This window comes from Octodon degus, unplaced genomic scaffold (assembly GCF_000260255.1).
Source record: "Octodon degus isolate 3935 unplaced genomic scaffold, OctDeg1.0 scaffold00080, whole genome shotgun sequence".
Taxonomy (NCBI): domain Eukaryota; kingdom Metazoa; phylum Chordata; class Mammalia; order Rodentia; family Octodontidae; genus Octodon; species Octodon degus.
This window is the reverse complement of record NW_004524656.1, coordinates 4,968,188-4,989,093: the sequence shown is the minus strand read 5'-3', so window position 1 is coordinate 4,989,093 and position 20,906 is coordinate 4,968,188. Positions and strand designations below refer to the sequence as shown.

General features: G+C 46.1%; 1 protein-coding gene and 1 pseudogene across 1 annotated transcript in view; one reads left to right on the top strand and one right to left on the bottom strand.

Moving 5' to 3' along the window:
• Pou2f3 (POU class 2 homeobox 3) overlaps positions 1 to 20,906 on the top strand; it is an 84,292-nt gene that overhangs the window by 44,817 nt on the left and 18,569 nt on the right. The window contains exons 4-6 of the mRNA XM_004636402.2: positions 14,322 to 14,426; positions 15,918 to 16,020; positions 18,398 to 18,480. Of these exons, the coding sequence (XP_004636459.1) occupies positions 14,322 to 14,426; positions 15,918 to 16,020; positions 18,398 to 18,480 (291 nt within the window). The remainder of the gene's footprint in view (positions 1 to 14,321; positions 14,427 to 15,917; positions 16,021 to 18,397; positions 18,481 to 20,906) is intronic.
• Positions 500 to 1,374, bottom strand: LOC101579587 (annotated as a pseudogene).

Below are 20,906 nucleotides of genomic sequence, written 5' to 3'. Positions count from 1 at the left end.
GTAGTGAGACCCTGTAGATCCTGTAGACCTTGTCCTAATTACAGAAGAAAAAAAAAAAGAAACATACAAACAAACAAAACAAAGTAGTTACTTAGAGTACAAGACACTGACAAAAAGCATTCTGACAAGAAACATTAGCACTTTCTTTTCAATGAACTAGGACTAGTAGTATAAATGAACCCAATTAGCATATATATTAAAATATTTTTGAAGCAAGAAAGCAGGTAATTTAAGGAACTATCTGAACCTCTTCCACTTTCTCTTTATCATCTCCCATTTCGCTCATTTGCCTGTGTACATCGCGAGTTTCTCCTACTAGAGGACATGTGATTTTTAAGCTTATGTGTCTTGGTTTATTTTACTTAACATTATGATCTCAAGCTGTATTCATTTATTTATAAATTCCTCTAGTTTATCCTTTATGCAGAACAGTATTCCACTGTGCATACATACTATACTTATCCATTCATCTGCGGTTGTTGTTTTTTTTTTTTTTTTGGATTTACCAGTTTATTATGATTTATAAGTGTCATTTTAAAAACATCAGTCCATTAAACCATGTAGAAATAAGTATGCAAAAAGTCTGCAAAACAAAACATACTTTAAACATGTTTAAGTAGATCGATTATCTGAAATTTCTGGCCACTCAGTCCCTTCATTATTAGGCAATGGCAGCCAAGTAGTCCTTAACTTCAGTTGGAGTGAGCCTCCTGCAGCCAGCTTCATTGCAGATGCCAACCTCTATGTTATCTTCTGTCATTTGCCCTTCAAAGCTCTCCTTTAGGGTTAAGATGGCTGTGTGAATGGCATCTTCAAGCTCCAGATCTTCATTATATCTTTTCTCAAGGAAAGTTTTCCCATTCACATAGTTCTTTCCCATGGCTGTGGCCTTCCAGGCAAAGTAAGCTCCAGATGGGTCTGATTGAAATAAATATGGCCGTCCCTCATTCCAACCACAAATAAGTAAAGAAACACCAAATGGACGAACACCACCCGACTGGGTGTATTCCTGCATCACGGAAGCTACTCTCTGTACCAGCTGGGCTGTGGGGATGGGCTGCTGGTAAACAAGGTAGTACTGCTGGGCGAATTTCCGAGCTCTGTGCACAAGCACTCTGTAATCTGGGCCCATGCCGCTGTACACCAAACCTATGTGTTTGGTAATTGGCTCTACTTTGTGTACACTTCGCTCATCGTACAGAATGGACTTCTGTTTCTTCTCTGTTGCTAATACCACACCATTCGCAGCTTTAATTCCCACCGAAGGGGCTCCTCCAGCTACAGCTGCCAATGCATATTCAATCTGGACAAGCTTACCAGATGGGCTGAAGGTTGTCAGCGAAAAGCTGTAACCGCGTTCCGCCATCTTTACTCGGAGAGGCCCTACACTTGCATCTTGACCTCCAGAGATGATACATAGATAAAATAAGCAATGTACATATTACAAGTATAGCATCTGCCTGACCCCTCTTCTGAGATCCCCGGGTATATGAAATGAGAAAAGTGTCACACGACATTTCAAGTCACGTGAAGCAGCAGAAAGAGGATTAATTTTGAATCTACTTAGACCTGAGTTCAAATACTACTGTGGCCATTGCCTAGCTGTATGGTCTTTGAGAAATTACTTGACTTCTCTGAGACCCAGTTTCCTATAAGACTGTTGAAGGTGTTCACGCAGTAATTTCACCTATGTTTAGTAAGTGCTAAATGACAAGTATTACATTCTGTGCTAAGCGTAGTAAGCAGGTCAGTTTCCCAGGTAATGAGTGTGAAAGATAATTTTTTCCATACAGTTTTGGTGACAAAAATAAGGAAAAGCCTTCCTGAAATAGGTTTCATATTGCGACATGGGTCCCAATCCCAATATATCTCGTTATAGGTATGCAAATATGCCAAAATTTAAAAAAAAAAAAAAAAACAACTGAAGAAACCTCTGGTCTTGAGCATTTCCAACAAAGGATGATCAACCTGTATGCTATGGAGAGAATCTCTTGGATCAAAATGAGCCTTCTGATTAAAAATTTGGTAGCTGCTTCCCAGCCCTTGGGGATTATCTTAAAATAATCTGTCCAGCAGCCATTTGCATAGGCAGAAGCAGTCGTTGTACCTTGAGACCTGTCCCAAGCTAGAAAGGGTAACAACATAGGCATGTTCTCAGTAAAATGGAATCAAAGGGCTGGCTCAGTGTTAAAAGGGAGCTGTGTTAAGGTGCAGCATTAATTACCTTACTTACCCGCACAGCCCACAGCTTCACTTAGAACACCACTAAGTCTAAGGGGGAAGCAAAGGGAGACCGGAAGCCAGGCTTTTACTGAGAGCCTCCGACTTTTGTTTTAGAAATGGCTGTAACACTTCCAGTTTTTAATTAATGCTCTGGCTCTTCTACACCTTAGAAAATAAAAGCTGTACATTCCAGCTGGAATAGAGGGGTTCTAAAAGCAAATATGCTGACAGTAGGAGGGCAAAGCCCAATTGTGAAAAAAGAGGCAAAAATCTTCGATGAGTTAGAGTTCAGAGCTGCAAAATAATCTGTCTAGGGCCCAGCAGTGCGCTGGCCAGCGGACGCCAGACTGCAGTATCCCGAGGGTGTGAGTGCTTTTACAGGAGCTCAGCTCTATGGCTCTGACTCATTGACTGAAGTAGCTTTCAGGTACTCTTGAAGGGAAAACTGGGATATAGGTAATACCTTTATGCAAGACTGTTATTAAAAATAAACCAATAAAGATCTATCCAGAGCTGAAATAAAAAGCTTTGGAGCTTCAAGGGATAGATTTTAGTGACTTTGAAAAATCCACTTACTTTGGAAGTGTCTTCAGGAAGTCATGAGCATTTTCAGGCATACTCGATTTTGAATTGGATGATGTAGGTGCCCATTCCAGCTCCCCTGCTAGCCACTCCGGTACCTTAGAGCCATCTCTGACCTTCCGTGAACCTTGTTTTTCTTGTAGAGTAGGAATAATGTTGCCCATCTTTTTGATCTTCTGGGAATGGTCTGAAGGTCAGAAGCCATGATGCATTTGAAGGTACTTTGTAAGCTATGAAACATCATGTTAATATACAAGTGGGTCTACAGGCTACAACCCCAGGGCTACCTGTTGCAGCACAAGACTCAGAATGACTTGTGAAATAGCCAGTTTCCCAGTTGAGGGATAAATATGTTTGTGTATGTGTCATATGCCTATGGAAGTGTGCATGCGTATATTTGTGCCTTTGTTTACTTAGGCAAGGTATTTTTGGACTTCTCAAGGTATCCTTCTTATCAGGAGGCAGTTTTTACAATTAATTTCAACAGCTTGTAAATGATAATGTCCTGTGTAGGTATGTGACATGTTGAATGTTTATTTTTATTTATTTATTTATTTATTTATTTATTGTGTGTGTGTGTGTGTGTGTGTGTGGCCAGCTCAGCCCACCAGAGGGCGGGGCCGGCTGGCATGTGGTGCTGGGGGATTGAACCGCAGTCCCTGTGCTTTGCTTAGCTTAGCTTGTTCTAAGTAGGTGCTTTAGACCACTGAGCCATCTCACCAGCCCCTGAATGTTTATTGTTTTCCTAATTTTCTAAGTTTTTTTCTAATTCAAAATTAATATATAGCTCTTTAATATTTAATGTATTTAGTAGAGAGTCTACAGGGTCTCACTACATAGATCGGACTTGTAGTGATTCTCCTGTTTTCAGCCTCCCAAGTGCTGGGATTACAGATGTGCACCACCAGGCCCAGTCTAGTGTCAGCACACCCCGGGGGCGGGGCCGGCATGGCACGATGAGGATTGAACCCAGGCGACTGCCCTTCTGCCTAAGTAGGTGCTTTAGTCCACTGAGCTGTCTGGCCGGCCCTAATATATAGCTTTTAAAAATCAGCATTAGAAGCTAGAGAGATGACTCAGAGATGAGCGCTTGCCTGACATGTTGGGACTCAGGTTTTAGCCCCTGTCCTGCAAGGACGAAAAGTAACATAAAATAAATTTTAAAGTAAAAAAATCTGTCAAATATCGCTGACATACAGAACATAGAAAATACATACCTTGTAGAATGCCACATGCTTCCTTTGACCTTTCATTAGCAATTTGGTTTCGAGAACCCCTTCAGATTGTTTTTTCTGTGACAGTTCTTCTAATCTCACGAAACCCACAAAATAATCTTTTGTCATAGAACATAAATCTATACAGCTAGGATTATAATTTATACCATAAAAGTGTTCCATTCTATCTGTTCTTCTCTATGCCTACTATTTTGGCCTTAGTTCTGTCCAAATTAGTCAGCACCTAAATTATTACAGAACATGATTTGTTACCTAATTGTCCTGCATGCCATAGTATACCTTGAGTCTCTCTCTCTCTCTCTCTTTTTTTTTTTTTTTTGTTAGAACCAGGGATTGAACTCAGGCCCTTGCGCTTGCCAGGGAAGCGCTTATTCTACTGAGCTATCTCCCCGGCCCCGACTTTGAGGCTCTTCAAATCCACGTTCTGCATGGCTGTTAAAGTTGAACTAAACAGACATCTCACCATTTCAGCCACCTTCAGTCTAGGCACATGGCCCTCAGAATCCACCGTGAACCCCTTGGTACAGCACACAGATCTTCCCCTCCTCGGCCCTGCCTGTGGCCACGGCATCGCCCACCCTGCACAGTAGTAGCAGTCTTAGGTTGCTTGGAGTTTCTGGGCAGGAAGTGGCTGTTGTACCTCTGTGACTTTGGATGAGCGGCCTCTACTTCCTGGGATGCCCTCCTGTGCCTTCTCTACCTGGCAAACTCCTCCTCCTCATCCTTGGGGCCACTCAGTAGGACTTCTCTTCCCTTTCCATTCCCTTTTCTCTAGCTGTCTTCCTCCCTCTTCCATGCTGCCCTGTGCGTCTTTATGATTGTTAGATTTATTGTGCTGTAGGAGGTGGCTTTTTGGCTTGAGTAATTGAACTAGGAACTTCCTAGTCATCTTTGTGTCCCACCGCCTCTTGGTATACAATGGGTGCTGTATACATGTTGGTTGAATTAAACTGCATAGGGAGAAGAAACCTTGTAAGGCAAAATGCTTGTCTGTTTAACACGTCACCTTGACGACCACCTAGTCCATGGCTGGCAGGGAAGGCATGCTGATGCCTCACTTTATTGGATGCCAAAAGAAACAAGAACCTCAAGTCTACTGGAACATTAATATTAGCAAAGAAAACCATTTACTCTCTTTTATCCAACGTTCAGACTTCTGGAGGCAAGTTTCTGAATCTCAGGCTCACCTGAAAGGGCCAAAGAGAATCCTACTGAGACTTGAAAAGTTCACTTTTGGGGCTGGGGAGATGGCGCAGTAGAATAAGATTTTGCCTGGCAAGTGCAAGGGCCTGAGTTCAATTCCCGGTTCCGCCAAAAAAAAAAAAAAGTTCACTTTCAATAACTATTTAGGCCATACATACAAGAGAAAGGCTCAGACTACAATTGTAGGAATGGTTACTCCAACATGCACTGTACACAAATACAGTGTACATAGTACACGAAGAGAAAAGAGTCACCCAGCTACATCTCAGCAGCTTCCAGGGGTTCAGAATGTCTGCTATTAAATGCAATGGAGCTGCTTAGTGTGTAGGAAGGCAAAGCAGTAGAGCGTGGAGATCGAGGATCCAAAGAGAAAGTTGTTCCCTGCCTTTCCTACCTGTGGGACACCAAGCATGTCACTTACGTTCTCTGAGCCTCAAGTTACTTAAGTTCTCAGTTACCATCCGTATCTGTAAAATTACTGAATTATAATGAAGAACAAATGGTGCATGTATTTGAAAGTGATTTTAAACTGCTTTATCTTTTACTTTTGTTAGTATATGTTCGCATTACGTATTGATTCTATTCACTGTGGGAATTTGGTACATGTACTTGACACTTTTTTTTTTTTTGTGGTACCAGGGATCGAACTCAGGACCTTGTGCTTGCCAGTCAGGTGCTTATGCCGCTGAGCTATCTCCTGACCATTTGATAACAGTACGCTGGTCCTGCACACATCTGTGTCTCCTAAGCAGGCAGGACACTCCCTCTTCTCATCAGTTTCATTTGGAGCCCCCCCAGTAAAACACACTAGAACAGAGAGTCCTCCTCTTCCCCTTCTTCACGTCTCTTTCTCTTCTTCAGCGAATACCACTGAAGTTCTTTTGTATATGTCAGTCAAGGAAATACAGAATGCTGTTCTCCAAGCCACATCAAATAGATAATGTGCTGCATCTGCATCTTCACTTTGCCCTGTGTAGTAACTGAAAACTCTGTACAGGGGCTTTTGCTTTCACGGCTCTGTTTCATTAAGACACTGGGATTAGGGCCACTCTATTATTACAGGAGCCAGAGTAAGCAACATCATAAGCAATAGAAATAGACAACAGAGGCAGGCCTGGTGATGCATACCTGTAATCTCGGCACTTGGGAGGCTTAGGCAGGAGGATTGCTGGGAGTTTGAGACCAGCCTGGGCTACATAGTGAGTTTAAGGCCAGCCTGGACTATACTGTGAAACTCTGTCTCAAAAAAAAAAGAAAGAAAAGGAAAAAAATAGATGATGGAGGTACAGCATAGTGTGCAGGAATTCATCAGCAGCTGGATAGAGACTTGGGAGACCTGTCCTCGCGCCTAGCTGGTTGCAGTTCTACCTGTGTCTCCTGAGTAAATCGCTTCCCTGATAGGGGATTTGGGAATTGTATCTGCAAAATGAACGGAGTGATGTCTCCATCTCATCTCCTTCCAATTCTTTTTTTTTTTTTTTTTTTTTTTTTGCGGAACCCAGGATTGAACTCGGGCCCTTATGCTTGCCAGGGAAGTGCTTATTCCATTGAGCCATCTCCCCGGCCCCTCCTTCCAGTTCTAACGGGAAAGGAAGAGGATTCACACTTTTTGAATAATTGCCATGTAGCTGGCACAACCTGTTCTAAGTTACCTTAAAGAGTCTATAATTCAGTGGTTCCATGACACATTGCGAGGATCAGGATTATAGAGAAGACCTGCAGAATCAGACAGACTTGGATGGAGACCAGCTCTAGTGTTCCTGGCAATGGGACACTCAGCAACCTTCTTAACACCTCTAAGCCCCAGCCTTTTCAAATGGAGAATAGGCCTACTAATGTGATAAGCATACATACATATAATAAACACGCACATGCATTAAGTTTTGCAGTACTGAGGATGATTCTAGTATTCACACACACTAATAGGCAAGTATCCTACCACTGAGCTGCATCCCAGACCTCTACTCTTTTATACATTATATTCTTAAGTAGCTTATTTATAGTCTATTTTCCTCCATATTTGGAGGAATATTCTTGACTCAGAAAGATGAATGAAATATTAGGTCATATATCTAGTTAGAAGTTGGGATGGTACCTTAAATCAGGTGGCCTGAGTTTGTGTTTATCTCCTGGATGTCTTTTTAAAATTATCTCCACAACTCATATTTTTTAAGCTAAGTCTTGCTGTGTAGCTGTGTAGGCCACTCTGGCCTTGAACTTATTATGTAGGTCAAGCTGGTATCCAACTGGCAGTCTTGGGCCGGGGAGATAGCTCAGTAGAATAAGCGCTTCTCTGGCAAGCACAAGGACCTGAGTTCAATCCCCAGTTCTGTCAAAAAAAAAAAAAAAAAAAAAAAAGAAAGAAAAAGACCAAACAAACTGGCAGTCTTCCTGTCTCAGCCTCCCAAGGGTTGGGATTATGGGGATGCTCAGCTATTTCTATCAGGGACAGCGAAGTCCTTCCATAAATCCAGCCAAATGTGGTGGTGCATGTATAATCAGCACTCTTAGTAAGAACTGCTTCAAAATAAAAAAGTGAGGGGCCAGGGAGATAACTCAGTAGAATAAGCACTTGCCTGGCAAGCACAAGGGCCTGAGTTCAATCCCTGGTTCTGCCATAAATAAATAAGCAAGCAAGCAAGCTGATGGGCTAGGGATGGTGGCATACCCCTACAATTCCAGCACTTGGAAGGCTGAGGTAGGAGGCTCACTGAGGCCAGCCTTGGGCTACAAAGTGAGTTTAGGAAATATATATCGCTGGGTCCAACCTGCATAGTAAGACCCTGTACACCAAGTAAATACATTTAAAAGAAAATATGGGCCAGGGAGATAGCTCAGTAGAATAAGTGCTTGCCTGGCAAGCACAAGGGCCTGAGTTCACTCCCTGGTTCCTCCAAAAATTAAAATAAAAAAAGTTTGGTGGGGTTGGTTATAGCTCAACCTTAAATTCAATCCCCAGTTCTGGGGGTGGGCAGTCCAAGTTTATATGATAAGCTGCAGTTGCACACTAGAGTTCCTCAAGAATAAGCTCCCCAACTTGAAACAGTTCTTAGAATACAGTGCTCAGGATTTTCCTCTGACCTGTGTGGACCAGGCGCACGTGTACGCAGCTGCGTGCCTGGGTGTACGAGGCACGCTGGCGAAGTGAGGCCAGACTGAACTGCATAACAAGTTCAAAGCCAGCTTGAACTCGATAGTGGGCTCTTATCTCACGGAAGCAAAAAGAACGGTCAAAGGTTCTATGTCCTATTCCTGCCCAGCTGAACACTTGCAGAAGGTGGCTCTGCCCTCTTTGTCTGCAGACAGGCCACCAAAAGGAGAAGACTGGTTAAAGGGGCCTGGGGGCACAGACAGAAGAACCCTACTGATGCAGCTATCAGTGGACAGGACACTGGCAGAGTCTCAGGAGGGCTATGCAGCCGTGCCCGGTTAATATTGTTCAAGTCCGGGGCCACCAGGAAACATTTATGAGGGCACTCGTGCTTCCTGGAGTTTTAAAACTTGGATTCAGGGACTTAAATACTCAGAAGGAGAAGAAAACTTTTTACAGGCTTGAAATAAAGGGGATTTTCACTCATGTGTCAGCACTTGCATTGCTGTGTCCCAAGAACTACAGCCAGCCAAAGTCTGGAACAGGAAGGTGGAGAAGCCGGTTGCATTTCCAGAGTAGCAGCAAGCAGGAAACATGAGGACCTGTCTTTAGAAACCTGCACTTCAAGGGGAGCAACTCCAAGTGGATCCACCTTCCTGAGGAGCATTTGTTTGTTAAAGCACTCCATATCTCCTCTCCTCCATCCCTCGTTTACCTAGAAGTTTGTTGTAATTAAGGAGATGATCCCAGTTTACCTGGACAAAGACACATCCAGGCTGATCTGTCATAGGTTTGACTGGATCCCAGGGACTGCGTGAGGCCGTCTCCTCAGGCACTTCCTACAGGCTTCCGGGGGCATCGGGGTAGGAGCCTCAGAGACAGGAAAGCCTCCTAAGTGAAAACACAACTGGACAGTGGCTTAGGAATATAGCACTTGCCCGATATGTGCAAGGCCTTGAGTTCCGTCACTAGCACCGAGAAACAAGACCAACCCACTACAGCCAACATTCACCTCCATCCGGTACTTCCAGGCCAGTTCACCTGAGATGAGTTAGCTGGCTGCCCCATTCTGTCCCTTGGAATATATTTTTAGAACATTTTTCATGAGGAACACATCTGTCAGCTCTTTATAGATCAGTTACAAAACAGAAACTCTTCCTCATTGCTAGGGAGAAGTGTAGAAGGGGTGGGGGAAGGGAAAAGAAGAAAACTCTTGCCTGTAATTGAAGGCAGGTTGGGAGATGTTCACGCTTTGAAATGCTCCTTCTTGTGAAATGTTTATGAAACACTTTCCACAAACGAGTTATGCAACTAGGACAACAGCTTTGATCATTTTCATCACTAGTGATATATTCATTAGTGTTGGATTGTTTTCCCCCCAGAAAGGGTCATGTGAAAATGTCCTAGGGAGGGGGCTAAGGAAAAGTACTCCAGCCCTATCATGTGTTATTCCAAGACTCCAAAACTCATGGTCAGGGCTAGGCATGGTAGAACATGACTATCATCTGAGGCTGAGGCAGGAGGATTGCAAGTTCAATGCCAGCCGAGGCAATGTGATGAGAACCCATCTCAAAAATAAGTTGTAGAAAGGCCTGGAGGTGTAGCCCAGTGGTAGAGCAACTGCTTAGCATGCACAAGGCTCTGGGGTCAATCCTTAGCACAAAGGAACAAGGACAAAATCCTGATGACCAGCAGCAAGTTCAAAGTATACATTTTGGGCTGGAATATTTTCCTTCTCCATTGCTTGTGGATTCTCTCCGCTGTATCTGGGACATCTGTGGTATTCTTCTGTGAGATGGGAAGATGAGCTTGCATCCTCACCATCTGAGATGGGAGGTAGAGCCCCGCCACAATGTAAAGGGCTTCCAGCGCCTCAGCAGGGGCTTCCTCCTCTCAGAATAAGGCCTCTATTCTTTTGCAAACTAAAGTCAGAGAGTTCAGTTGGAATAGAAAGGATAAACACCAACGATACATTTTTACCTCCCTGGTCACTACCCAAGACTCAGTGTAATACCTTTGCACAGCGCAGTGGGCGGAGAAGATCCTAAACTCAGAAGCCTTGTCGGATAGGTGAGCTAGAGCTCCGTGGCATAGGGCAGAGCACAGTATTGGCCCCTGTCCCCAAGCACTAGCCATCCCAAGCACAGCCTGGAGAAATTCCCTGCTGTCGTGAGAACCGCCAGGGGACCCTGGGCGCAGTGGTTCCTGGCTGGCTGTGGATTTGGTTGAGTTTTCACAAGTATGGGGGAAATTGGGTCTTAGTCCAATTTGCCTGCGGTTCTCACCTTAGAAGTCAATGGGATCCAACAGAAGCATCTCTATCTCATCTGCCAGACCCACAGCCAACGCCTAGTTGTCTGGAAAGATTCCAGCCTTTTCCACTCGACAGCTGTGAAAAGGGGTGTTTTTGAATTAGGGAGAACTTATTTCATAGCTTCTAAGTTTCTTAGCTCCTGAGACGATCTAAGAAGTATGCTAGTCAGTAGGAGTCAACCTCACCTCCCTTTTTCTCCTCTTGCCCTTTCTGGGATCTGCTGACCAAAGCAGAGATTTCACTGTATTTGGCTGATTGATTTTGTAGTGCTGGGAATGGAACCCAGGGCCTCACACATGGTAGGCAAGTGTCCTATTACTGAGGTCACCCTAGCCCGACAAAGCTGAGCTGAAGCTGTCATCAGAAAGAGCTCTCTCAGGGCAGGGCAGATGGCTCAGTAGAATAAGCACTTGCCTGGCCAGTGCAAGGACCTGAGTTCAATCCCCGGTTCTGCCAAAAAAAAAAAAAAAAAACTCTCTTGGTTGTCTTTTGATTTGGCTTGCTTACGGGTGTCTTCTTTTGGGGTTACTGTCTGTACTTCACACACAGGGATGGGGAATTAGGAAAAATGAGAGCAATAGGTTACTCTCACTTATCTCAATAGGTTGAAGAAGCCAGATATAAAAAAAGAAGAGTAATACTTAGAGTTGTCAGAAAGTCCCAGACTGCACCCAAAGGACTTTTCCACTAGCAGGCCTTTCATTTTCAGCACAGAGAGATCGAGAGTGTCCCCCAGAAGGGTTTGGAGGCAATTGATCCAGGAAGCAGATGAAAGGGTGAGTTTTCTTTTATGATGGCACTGGTTTCTGAAATTAAGTGTTGCAGGAAGACCTGGCACTGATTCTAACAGATAGCACACGGGTTGGAGGCAAAGCAAATGTTTTCAAGATCTGTCATGGCTGCACCTCCTTATCTCTCCATTGTGCATAATGAGTCTGGAGGGAACCCGCCACTTGCCTTGGCACTGGAGCTGTGCCAAGCAGTCCGAGATGGCTTTGCCAGCAGAAGCTCACCTCTGGGTGTCCATGTTTTCCTCTTCCCCCTTCCTTCCTAGTCCCCTTCTGGGATGGGCGTGCCCTAGGGCCAGAGGGGACCGCGCGGGAGGAGAGCTGACAATGGGAGCCTGGCCGAGAGGACTGGGCCTAAAGAGGGTCTCCTCTCAGAGTAAATCTTGAAGTTTATTGTGGTGGTTTATTCGAAATAAGTTCATCTATTTCTAGTTTTTAAAAACCTGCTAACAAATGCTTGCGCAGAAGGTAGGACGTGAATGTTGATTCCTGGGCACAGAGGTCAGGCACTAACACCCCTCGAAGGCACAAAGCATGATGGGCAGAGTTAATAGTAGTCTGGGGAAGGGGTTCCCTGGGACCACCCAAGTGCCATGGGTTTACAGTTTTCAGAAAGTTACTCTCTGTCCCCATGATGCTGCTGACACTGCTCTTACCCCTCCTTAAGTGAAGACAATGATTTGTAGAACCCATGCCTGAAAGAGCCACCTCTTACCAAGTTCTGTGCACCAAGGGCTTCAGTGTTTTTGTTTTTGTTTTTGTTTTTGTTTTTTGTGGCACCGGGGATTGAAATCAGACCCTTGCGCTTGCCAGGGAAGTGCTTATTCCACTGAGCCATCTCCCCGGCCCCCTCAATGTTCCCTTAGAGCTCCTTGGAGAGCTCTCAGACACTACAATGTCCTGGTCCAGCTACATCTGCCAAGTGCACAAGGGATTCGAGCTGGTCATTCTGTGTTATGATTGAAAAGGAGAAAAACCATGTAGATCCTACAGCAGGTGGGGAAACCAGGTCCCATAAAGGCTGAAAGTTTGCTCGAGTTTGCATAGTAAGGGTCAGAGTTAGAACTGTAAGATTAGCAATGGCCCCTGTGCTGCATTTTCCTCACTGTACCTTCTCAGAGGCTCTGCAGAGGTGGGTTTATTTGTCTTTTATTCAGTTGACATTCCTTCGCTTCCCACTGTGTGCAGGGTACCTTAAGTAGCTCCCGCTGCAGTAAGTCACCAGTGTCATTCAGTAGGATCTTCCTGTCAGACCAAAGGGAATCCTTTCTGTAGTGATCAATGCACCTTTTTCCACAGGGACTAAGCACAATCTGCTAGTCTCAACTTTTAATTGGGTTAAGCAAACACCTGCAGGAATGGGTCACAAATGTCGGTGATATCCTCAGTGTAGACAAAGACAGTGGTTTGAGCCAGAATCTCTATTGCATGAATTTCCATCTAGATAGGAAACAATCAGATGTCCTATTCAGAGGGTCTTCCCAGTGTCTCTTAGAAAGTGTGGTCTCGAGTCTTTGCCCCTTACCATAGAATAAAAATGAGAGTCACTAGGCTCCCTTCCCAGTAGAGCTTCCTGAAAAGCTGCAAAAGGCGTTTGTCCTGGGGTGGGGGAGGGAGAGCACAGCAGTACTTCCTGCCCTGCCCATGGACACCTGGAAAGCCCACGAGTGGGTGGTTCATGTGTCACTGAAGGATGGTAGAGACTACAGGGAATTGGAAAGCACCACAGGCCCCTCAGGCTGCAACTGCAGAAGACATGTCACTGCCTGCAAGGGAGATAGGCAGATACTGTCCTCCAAGCCACACAGGCTCAGAGGGCCACGGGAGAGGCAGCTCAGCACAGAGATGGTGGAGGGCAAGTGGCGATGGGGGGGCCAAGGAGTCCTCCAGATCGGAGGGTCACAGGTGTGGGGGTTTCATGGATGGGTATCCATGTAGGAAAATTTAAAACAACAACAACAACAAAAAAAACAGACTTTGCAGAAGATCAATAAAAGGCTGCTTTTAAAAACAAAACCAAAAACAAAAAAACAAAACAAAACAAAAAAAACCCTCTTTTAGTTGGGGACTTTAAAAGTACCATTCAGGATTACCATCATTCCATAAAAGAAATTCTAACATTGCTTCCCATTTTAAAAAAGGGGAAAAAAAACAAACAAAAAGAAAGACAACCAGAATTTCATTCATTAAGCTTTGTCTCAGCTACTCTTCTCTCATTGCTGGGACAAATACCCAACACCTCAAATGAAGGAAGGACAGTTTATTTAGCTCACAGTTACTGGAGGTTTCTGTGCATACTTGGCAGGCTCCACGGCAGAGCGGCACAGGGCAGAGAGCATCCAGTTCATGGCGGCGGAACAACAACAACGGCAGCAGAGAGTCTGTCTCTCTGTCTCTCTTATGTTACATTCAGGCTATCCAATCCAGGCTGGGTGTAGCACTCACTCCCATAATCCCAGCAATACTCAAAACCATAATCCCAGACTTGAATCACCCATAATCCCAGCGGATCATGGGTTAATTTCAAACTCTACAAGTCCCTGCCTCATGACTGCATGAGACTTTGGGGGGACAATTAGACACCATAACAAGCTTAATTCTTCAAACTCACTATAATATCCTAATTCTTCTCTTTTTTAGTGAGTAAGAGCATTATCCACATTAGGCTCCCCATCTTCCAGGTTGGCCATCAGAGTCCAGTTGGTGCGCTGGCCAGCAGCCGGGATGAGAGGCACACTCTGACAGGGAGAGCATGCTGCAGCCGGGGCACTGGGCTGGCTGCTCCTTGGCTTGTCTCGAGTTTCCTGCCTTGGTCTCCACATTTCTACTTCTGTCAGGCCAGAGAGGCCCAGAACTGACTCTCCCTGACCTCCCTTCACTTGCAGATAAAAACAGAGGACCTCAGCGACTCCTTGCAGCAGACACTGTCCCACCGGCCATGTCACCTGAGCCAAGGACCTGCCATGATGTCCGGAAACCAAATGTCTGGGGTAAGCGGCATCCATGCCAGAGAACCCTGGTACGCTCAGTGAGCCAGTGAATTTAATTCAGCCCTTCTGAAAAATACTAGGTCTCCATGCTTGGCACCTGAGAATCAACACAGATAGAAAGAACGCCCTAGGGTTGGGAGTATAGCTCAGAGATAGAGAGCTTGTCTATCTAGCACATGTAAGGTCATGGGTTCGATTCCTGGTACTGGAAGAAAAATAAAAGGAAGAAAGAAAAATAATCCCTTATAGGCAATGGGAGAAAGGTCTAGGAGCTCTGAGTGGGGTGGGGTAGGGTTCTAAAGTAGTCCCTGTAATAAGGATGCCCAGCCAGGAATATACAGGCAGTTTTCTCTATGAAAGTAAAAGGAGCCAGTCTTGCCAAAGTGAAGGACAGCAGCCACGCTGTTGCTGTCTGCTGGGCCACTTTCAGGGCATTGATCCTGTGGCAACTCCTACAATTACAAAAGATTTCTGTCCAGAGTGGGCCTGCTCTGCCTCCTCCAAGATTGTATGTTAAAGCCAAAGTAGAGTGGACTGCTGCTGTGGGAAGGCAGACATGCTGTGACAACAGTGGCAAACCAGGGCTGGGGAGATAGCTCAGTGGCATAAGTGCCTGTCTGGCAAGCACAAGGTCCTGAGTTTGATCCCCGGTACCGGAAAACAAAACAAAACACAGTAATGGCAGCGTTTCAGCCTGTACTCTTATAGTTCACGTCTCTTTAGTGGGTCACCTGGGGAAGAAAAGAGCACCCTTCTTCTACAAGCACTTATGAACAGAATATGTAGTGAGTCCTTCATTCTTCCATTCAGCAAGGTTTCTCCAGTTGCCCCCTGTGCAGTCCTACGCTCAGCCACGGGGCATGGAGCCCCGTGTGTCAGGACCACAGAGGACTTCTGGGACCTTAAATATTGGAATCACTATTTCTGAGACCTGACCTGGTGAAACTAACCCAGGGGAAATGGAATTTTTCTTTAACCAAGAAAAATTTTTCTTTAACTGAATTTATGAAGAATTAATAGTTTGGTCCATCCCCTACTTCCTACTATAATACCCTCCTGCAAGACTCAGACACAGTGACCAAAGCGTGACTTTTACAGTCATTAGTTGACAAAAGATGAAGGAAAATGAGAAACTAAAGGACCATTGGGATTGCAAGCTCTTTTCTAGGATAAATATTTAAGATGTGGGTATTTCCCATGCTCAGTGGTCAGGGCATTTACAGTTAGGAGATGGGATGAGATTGACACTAAGAAAATAAATCATGATGCCAGAGTTGAGTAATAGATATTGCACGGACCACTTGGCAGAGTACAGAAGCTATAATAACAGCAGCTACTATGTGCCACACTCTGAGGACACACAGAGGTCCAAGGTCACTGCCTGCAAACTCCCAGCATCTGGACTGCCACAGGCTCAATGGGCTGCAGGCTGAGGGACAGGGATCCCCAGCTTGTAGCTAGTCTGACATCCGTGCATCTCTCCACGTGCAGGACATGGCTTCTCTCCATCCACTGCAGCAGCTTGTGCTCGTCCCTGGTCACTTGCAGTCAGTGTCCCAGTTCCTGCTTTCTCAGACCCAGCCTGGGCAGCAAGGTAAGAACACAGCGGTCACTGTTGGTTGGGTGTGGAGCACAGAGAGGCCACCTAGGGCTGAGGAAGGACTCCTAACAGTGTCCCTCTAGGCTTAATGTCCTGCCGAGCCTCCTACTGGGGCTGCTCCACCTCCTAAAAGTCATGGAGGGGGGAGGCTGAAGGGGCTGAAGGGCTGGGGGGGGGCAAGAAGAGACAAGCAGACAGCCCCAGTCCTTTGGGGTCACTGCTTCCCAGATTTGCTCGTACTTGGGTGGAGCAGCACTGCCTCCCACAGGCTGCGTGAGGGTTTTCGCATTGTCTGGCAGGAAAGTTTTTCCTAGGGACCTTCCTCCCTGGCCAAGAGCAAGCATCAAACTATTCACAACAAAATGATGGAGGAAGTGTAAATTCTCAGAAGGGTACAGATCCCAGGTAGAGGCTCCAGAAATCCATCATCCAAAAAATACGTCCCTCTTCCTTCTGCCTCGGCACCTGTCCTTAGTTTCCAGGGCATCTCGGCATATTATTAGGGCGAGTGGGAACATATCTGACTCCATAAGTATTTATTTCAGCTGAACAGTATACATCATACTCTTGAAATAGGAAAGGGAATAAAACAGTTAATTCAGTTTGTTTTCACAACACTGCAGAGTGATCTTAAAATTGCCTGCCACATAGCACATGAGCTCAGAATATGCTGTAGGATGAAAGAACATTTAAAACTTGGAAAGAAAAAATCTCATTGATTTTTAGTTATTTTTTATGTATTTGGTACAGGGTCTCACTATGCAGCTTGGCCTCGTAGTGATCCTCCTGTTTTCAGCCTCAGCGCTGGGATTACAGGCATGCGCCATCACACCCAGTTTCTGGCTGGCTCAGCGCACCAGGGGGCGGGGCCAGCACAGTCTGTGGTGCTGGGAATCAAACCCCGGTCCCAGCGCTTGCCTAAGCAGGCTCTTAGTCCACTGAGTTATCTTTGCTGGCCCTCAGACTGAAGTTTAAATATTTCATGATTTCTTTCTTTCTTTCTTTCTTTTTTTTTTTTCATGGTTTCTTATATATGGGAAACTCAAAACTATAAATCAAGAGTAAAACAAGAGATAGCAAGAAGTACAGAGATAGATTTTGTTCAAGTAGGAAGGAGATCAAGAGATGGAGGGAGGAGAAGAGGGGGAAGGAGATTTAAAAAAAGAAAAAAAAGGGGCCAGGGAGATGGCTCAGTGGAATAAGCGCTTCCCTGGCAAGCACAAGGCCCTGAGTTCAATCCCTGGTTCCAAAAAAAAAAAAAAGACAGGAAAGAAAAAAAGATGTGTTAGGTACATGTACCAGCTCCCCACAAACATGAACTAATAAAAATTGAAAAATTAAAAAAGGGATAAGGATAGAGTCATGCCTTATAAAATACTGATATAATTGAAAAGACTTCATTCATTTCAAAATTCAATATAAATGTTAGGATTGCTCCTAGTACACAAGCCTCCAGAGTCCAAGGCCAGGGCTCCTTAGGAGTTTCTTACCTATTTATTTTAACAAGGAACAAGTGTGCCCTGACTTTTTGAGACTGAAGAGCAAAAGGTCAACCTCAGCAGACGCTGGACACTAGTGGCACCTAAAGACAACATAGACACCTCGGCATGCTTCTGTGGTCTGGGCCATTGGGGTGCCCTGCTTTGGTGCTTTGATCATTGTGGAAGTGAGAGGTCTCAGCCCTGGCCTCTTATGAGGGGAGACACCTGTCATGGCCACTGACCAGGGAGAGCCCGCCACAGGCAGTTTTCTTAGACTGGGAAAGAAGGGAGGTCCCCAGGCTGTGTTTCAAGGTAGTATAGTCTGCTCTGCCTATGGGAGTGCCCAGACTCTCAGCCGTTCCTCCCAAGTGTACAGTGCCCTGGTCACCAGGAGCCTGTGACCAGCAGCCCCATGCCCTTCAGAGCCTACTTGCTCCCACATGTTGCAGATTCCACTGCGCTTCTGTGGCCCTCCCAGGTACTTCCCTCCTGGAAGTACTGAAATCCTCAGCCCCCACAGGGTTCTCAGTAGCCGTCCCCACCTCCCTTCCCCTCTGGGTTCCTCAGCCCCGCCAGGCAGATCCCAGCTAGATTGTCTTGACCTTTCTTAGCCTCTGCACCTCTCCAGGCAAGCGTGCAAGCAGAAGGACTGGTTCGGGGATTGCTGTTTACCCTTCTGTTTGTCCCTGTGCCTGGTCTGGTTTGCCTCCACCTGTGTGGCAGTGCCTGGCCATGCCTGTGGGGGCTTCTCCACTGGGCCTGAGGTGGGTTGTGGGACCTGATTTGGTAGTAGAGGGTGGAGACAGTTCTCATGGTTCCAAGGTTGAGCTTGTCTTTCCGATGGCCCACATTTCGTTTGTTTTTTTCGTTTCCCTTCCCCTTTCACCCAGGTCTGCAGCCGAATCTCCTCCCCTTTCCGCAGCAACAAAGCAGCCTCCTCCTCCCACAGACGGGGCCTGGCCTGGCATCCCAGGTAAATACCACATCCTTCAGGTTCCCTCTAGGAATCTCTCAGCTCAAGGCAGAGTGCAGCTCCTTGGGGTTCTCCTGCCCCTCTAGCAGGGTGCTGATCCCTCTGGGAAGAGCGACCAGCCAGGAACTGGTGGCACAGGGGAAATCCAAATGACAGCCAGGAGGGAGATGGATCCAGTATCATTAGGGGGGCAAGAGTGAGAACCCAGGCCAGGTGCGGGGGTGCACACTCCAAATCCCAGCATTCCCAAAGGGTAAGGCAGGAGGACTGCGAGGTGGAGAGTAGCCTAGGCAATGTAGAGACTTAGCAAGACCCTGTCTCTAAATGAAAAGTAATGGGGCTGGAGAGATGGCTCAGTGGTCTAAAGCACCTACTTGAAACAAGCTTGGCAAAGCACAGGGACCTCGGTTCGATCCTCCAGCACCACATGCCAGCCATCCCGCCCCCTGGTGGGCTGAGCTGGACACACACACACACACACACACACACACAATAAATAAATGTAATAAATAAAAATAAATAAATATTAAAAAAACAAGAATTTAAAAATAAAAATAAAAATAAATGAAAAGTAAAAGTGCTGGAGATCTAGCTCACAGCAAATCCTCAATTCTGTCCAAAAGAAAAAAAAAAAAGATTAAGATGACTTTTTTTTTTTTTTTTTTAATTTTATTTATTTATTTGTGTGTGTGTGGCCAGCTCAGCCCACCAGGGGGCGGGCTGGCTGGCATGTGGTGCTGGGGGATTGAACCGTGGTCCCTGGGCTTTGCTAAGCTTGTTCTAAGTAGGTGCTTTAGACCACTGAGCCATCTCACCAGCCCCTAAGATGACTTTTAAAAAGCCGAGGATGGGGGCCGGGGAGATAACTCAGTAGAAAAGTGCTTGCCTTGCAAGCACAGGATCCTGAGTTCAATCCCAGGTCCCACAAAAAAAAAAAAAAAAAAGCTGAGGGTGGTGGTACACGCCTCTGATCCCACCTTCTTTGAAGCTCAGGCTGAAGGGTCACAAATTTGAGCCTAACCTGGGCTACTTAGCAAGATCTTGCCTCAGAGTAAATTTTTTTTTTGTGGAACTGGTGATTGAACTCAGGCCCTCACGCTTGCCAGGGAAGCATTTATTCCAATGAGCCATCTCCCCGGCCCAATAAAGTAATTTTAAATGGCCTTCTCAGTGCAAAGGCTCTGAATTCAATCCCTAGTATCACACACACATAGAAGTACCCAGAGACTCCAGCTCCCAGGCCAGCTTGCAGCTATCCTGCGCCAACGACCTGGGGCTCATCCAGCCTCCCAGGATGCATGGGGGCCACCCACTTTCCTAGGTGCTCTTAAGCCCCCCAAGAGGGGTCAGAAGAGGAGAGATACCAGATTGCGATGGGCTTGCTGTCTCGTGCCACAGCAGCATCTGCCACATGTCCCACTGCAAGGCCACCATTCTAGACTATCTCCAGCATTGGGCAGTGTGAGTTACCCTGACTGAGGGCGGGAAGAGGAGCCATTTACAGAGCTGCCATGGTTCCATAATAGCAGCTGTTTGTCATTTTTTTTAAAAAGGAGAGACACACCTCTTACTCTGGCTGCCGCTCCTCACCTTGTCTTGTGCGCCCATGAAGTTAATAACCTGCACAGCTTCGTGACTTGGCCCTGCACAGAAACGACTGAAGGCACCGGAAACTGTGCTTCTGGGCTGACAGCAATTCCCCCCCCTGCTCCCTCCCCTGCTCCCCGCCCCCGCTCCTGCCCCAGTAAAGGCCTTGGTTTTTCCAGGCGCCTAGAGGCCCGAGAAGACACCTGAAAGGGGGAGGCGCCACCTGCTGGTTAAAGAAGCAGGGACACTGCAGTTGAGTTGCCCTTCTCTGGGCCTGAGTCTGATCCTGAGAGCAGATCGGGAAGAGGTCCCACCGGGTGTTCTAGATGATCTCTTGGCATAAAGAGACTAATAAGGAGACAGGCCATTTAGAAGATTATTGAGATCGTCTAGCAGGGCACAGTGGCATATGCCCGTAGTCTCGGTGGCTCAGGGGGGTTGAGTTTGGACATCCCTTGAGCCCGGGAGATCAGAGCCAGCCTGGCACAGCCCTGAAGCCCTGCCTCAAAAGAAAAATCCTAAGCAGGAGCAGGAATGCGTTGGCTTAGAGTCATCGCAATAAGAGTGGAGAGAGAACAAAATGATAGTGTGAGAAATCTGATCGATACAGTTTGGCAACTGATCAGTCATGAAGGGGAGAGGGGAAAGGTCTTGCAGGTAACTCAGTATTTGTAAGTGGCAGAACAAGTGAATTCGTAAAAAAGGATGATCAAGAAAGACTGAGACCTAGTCTTAAGTCTGGTCTATGCTACCGCCTCCCCCACGTGCTTGGTCCCTGTAAATCAGGACCTGCTCATAATGGTTTTAAGCCATCCTTTTCTGATAGCCTCTTTTTTTTT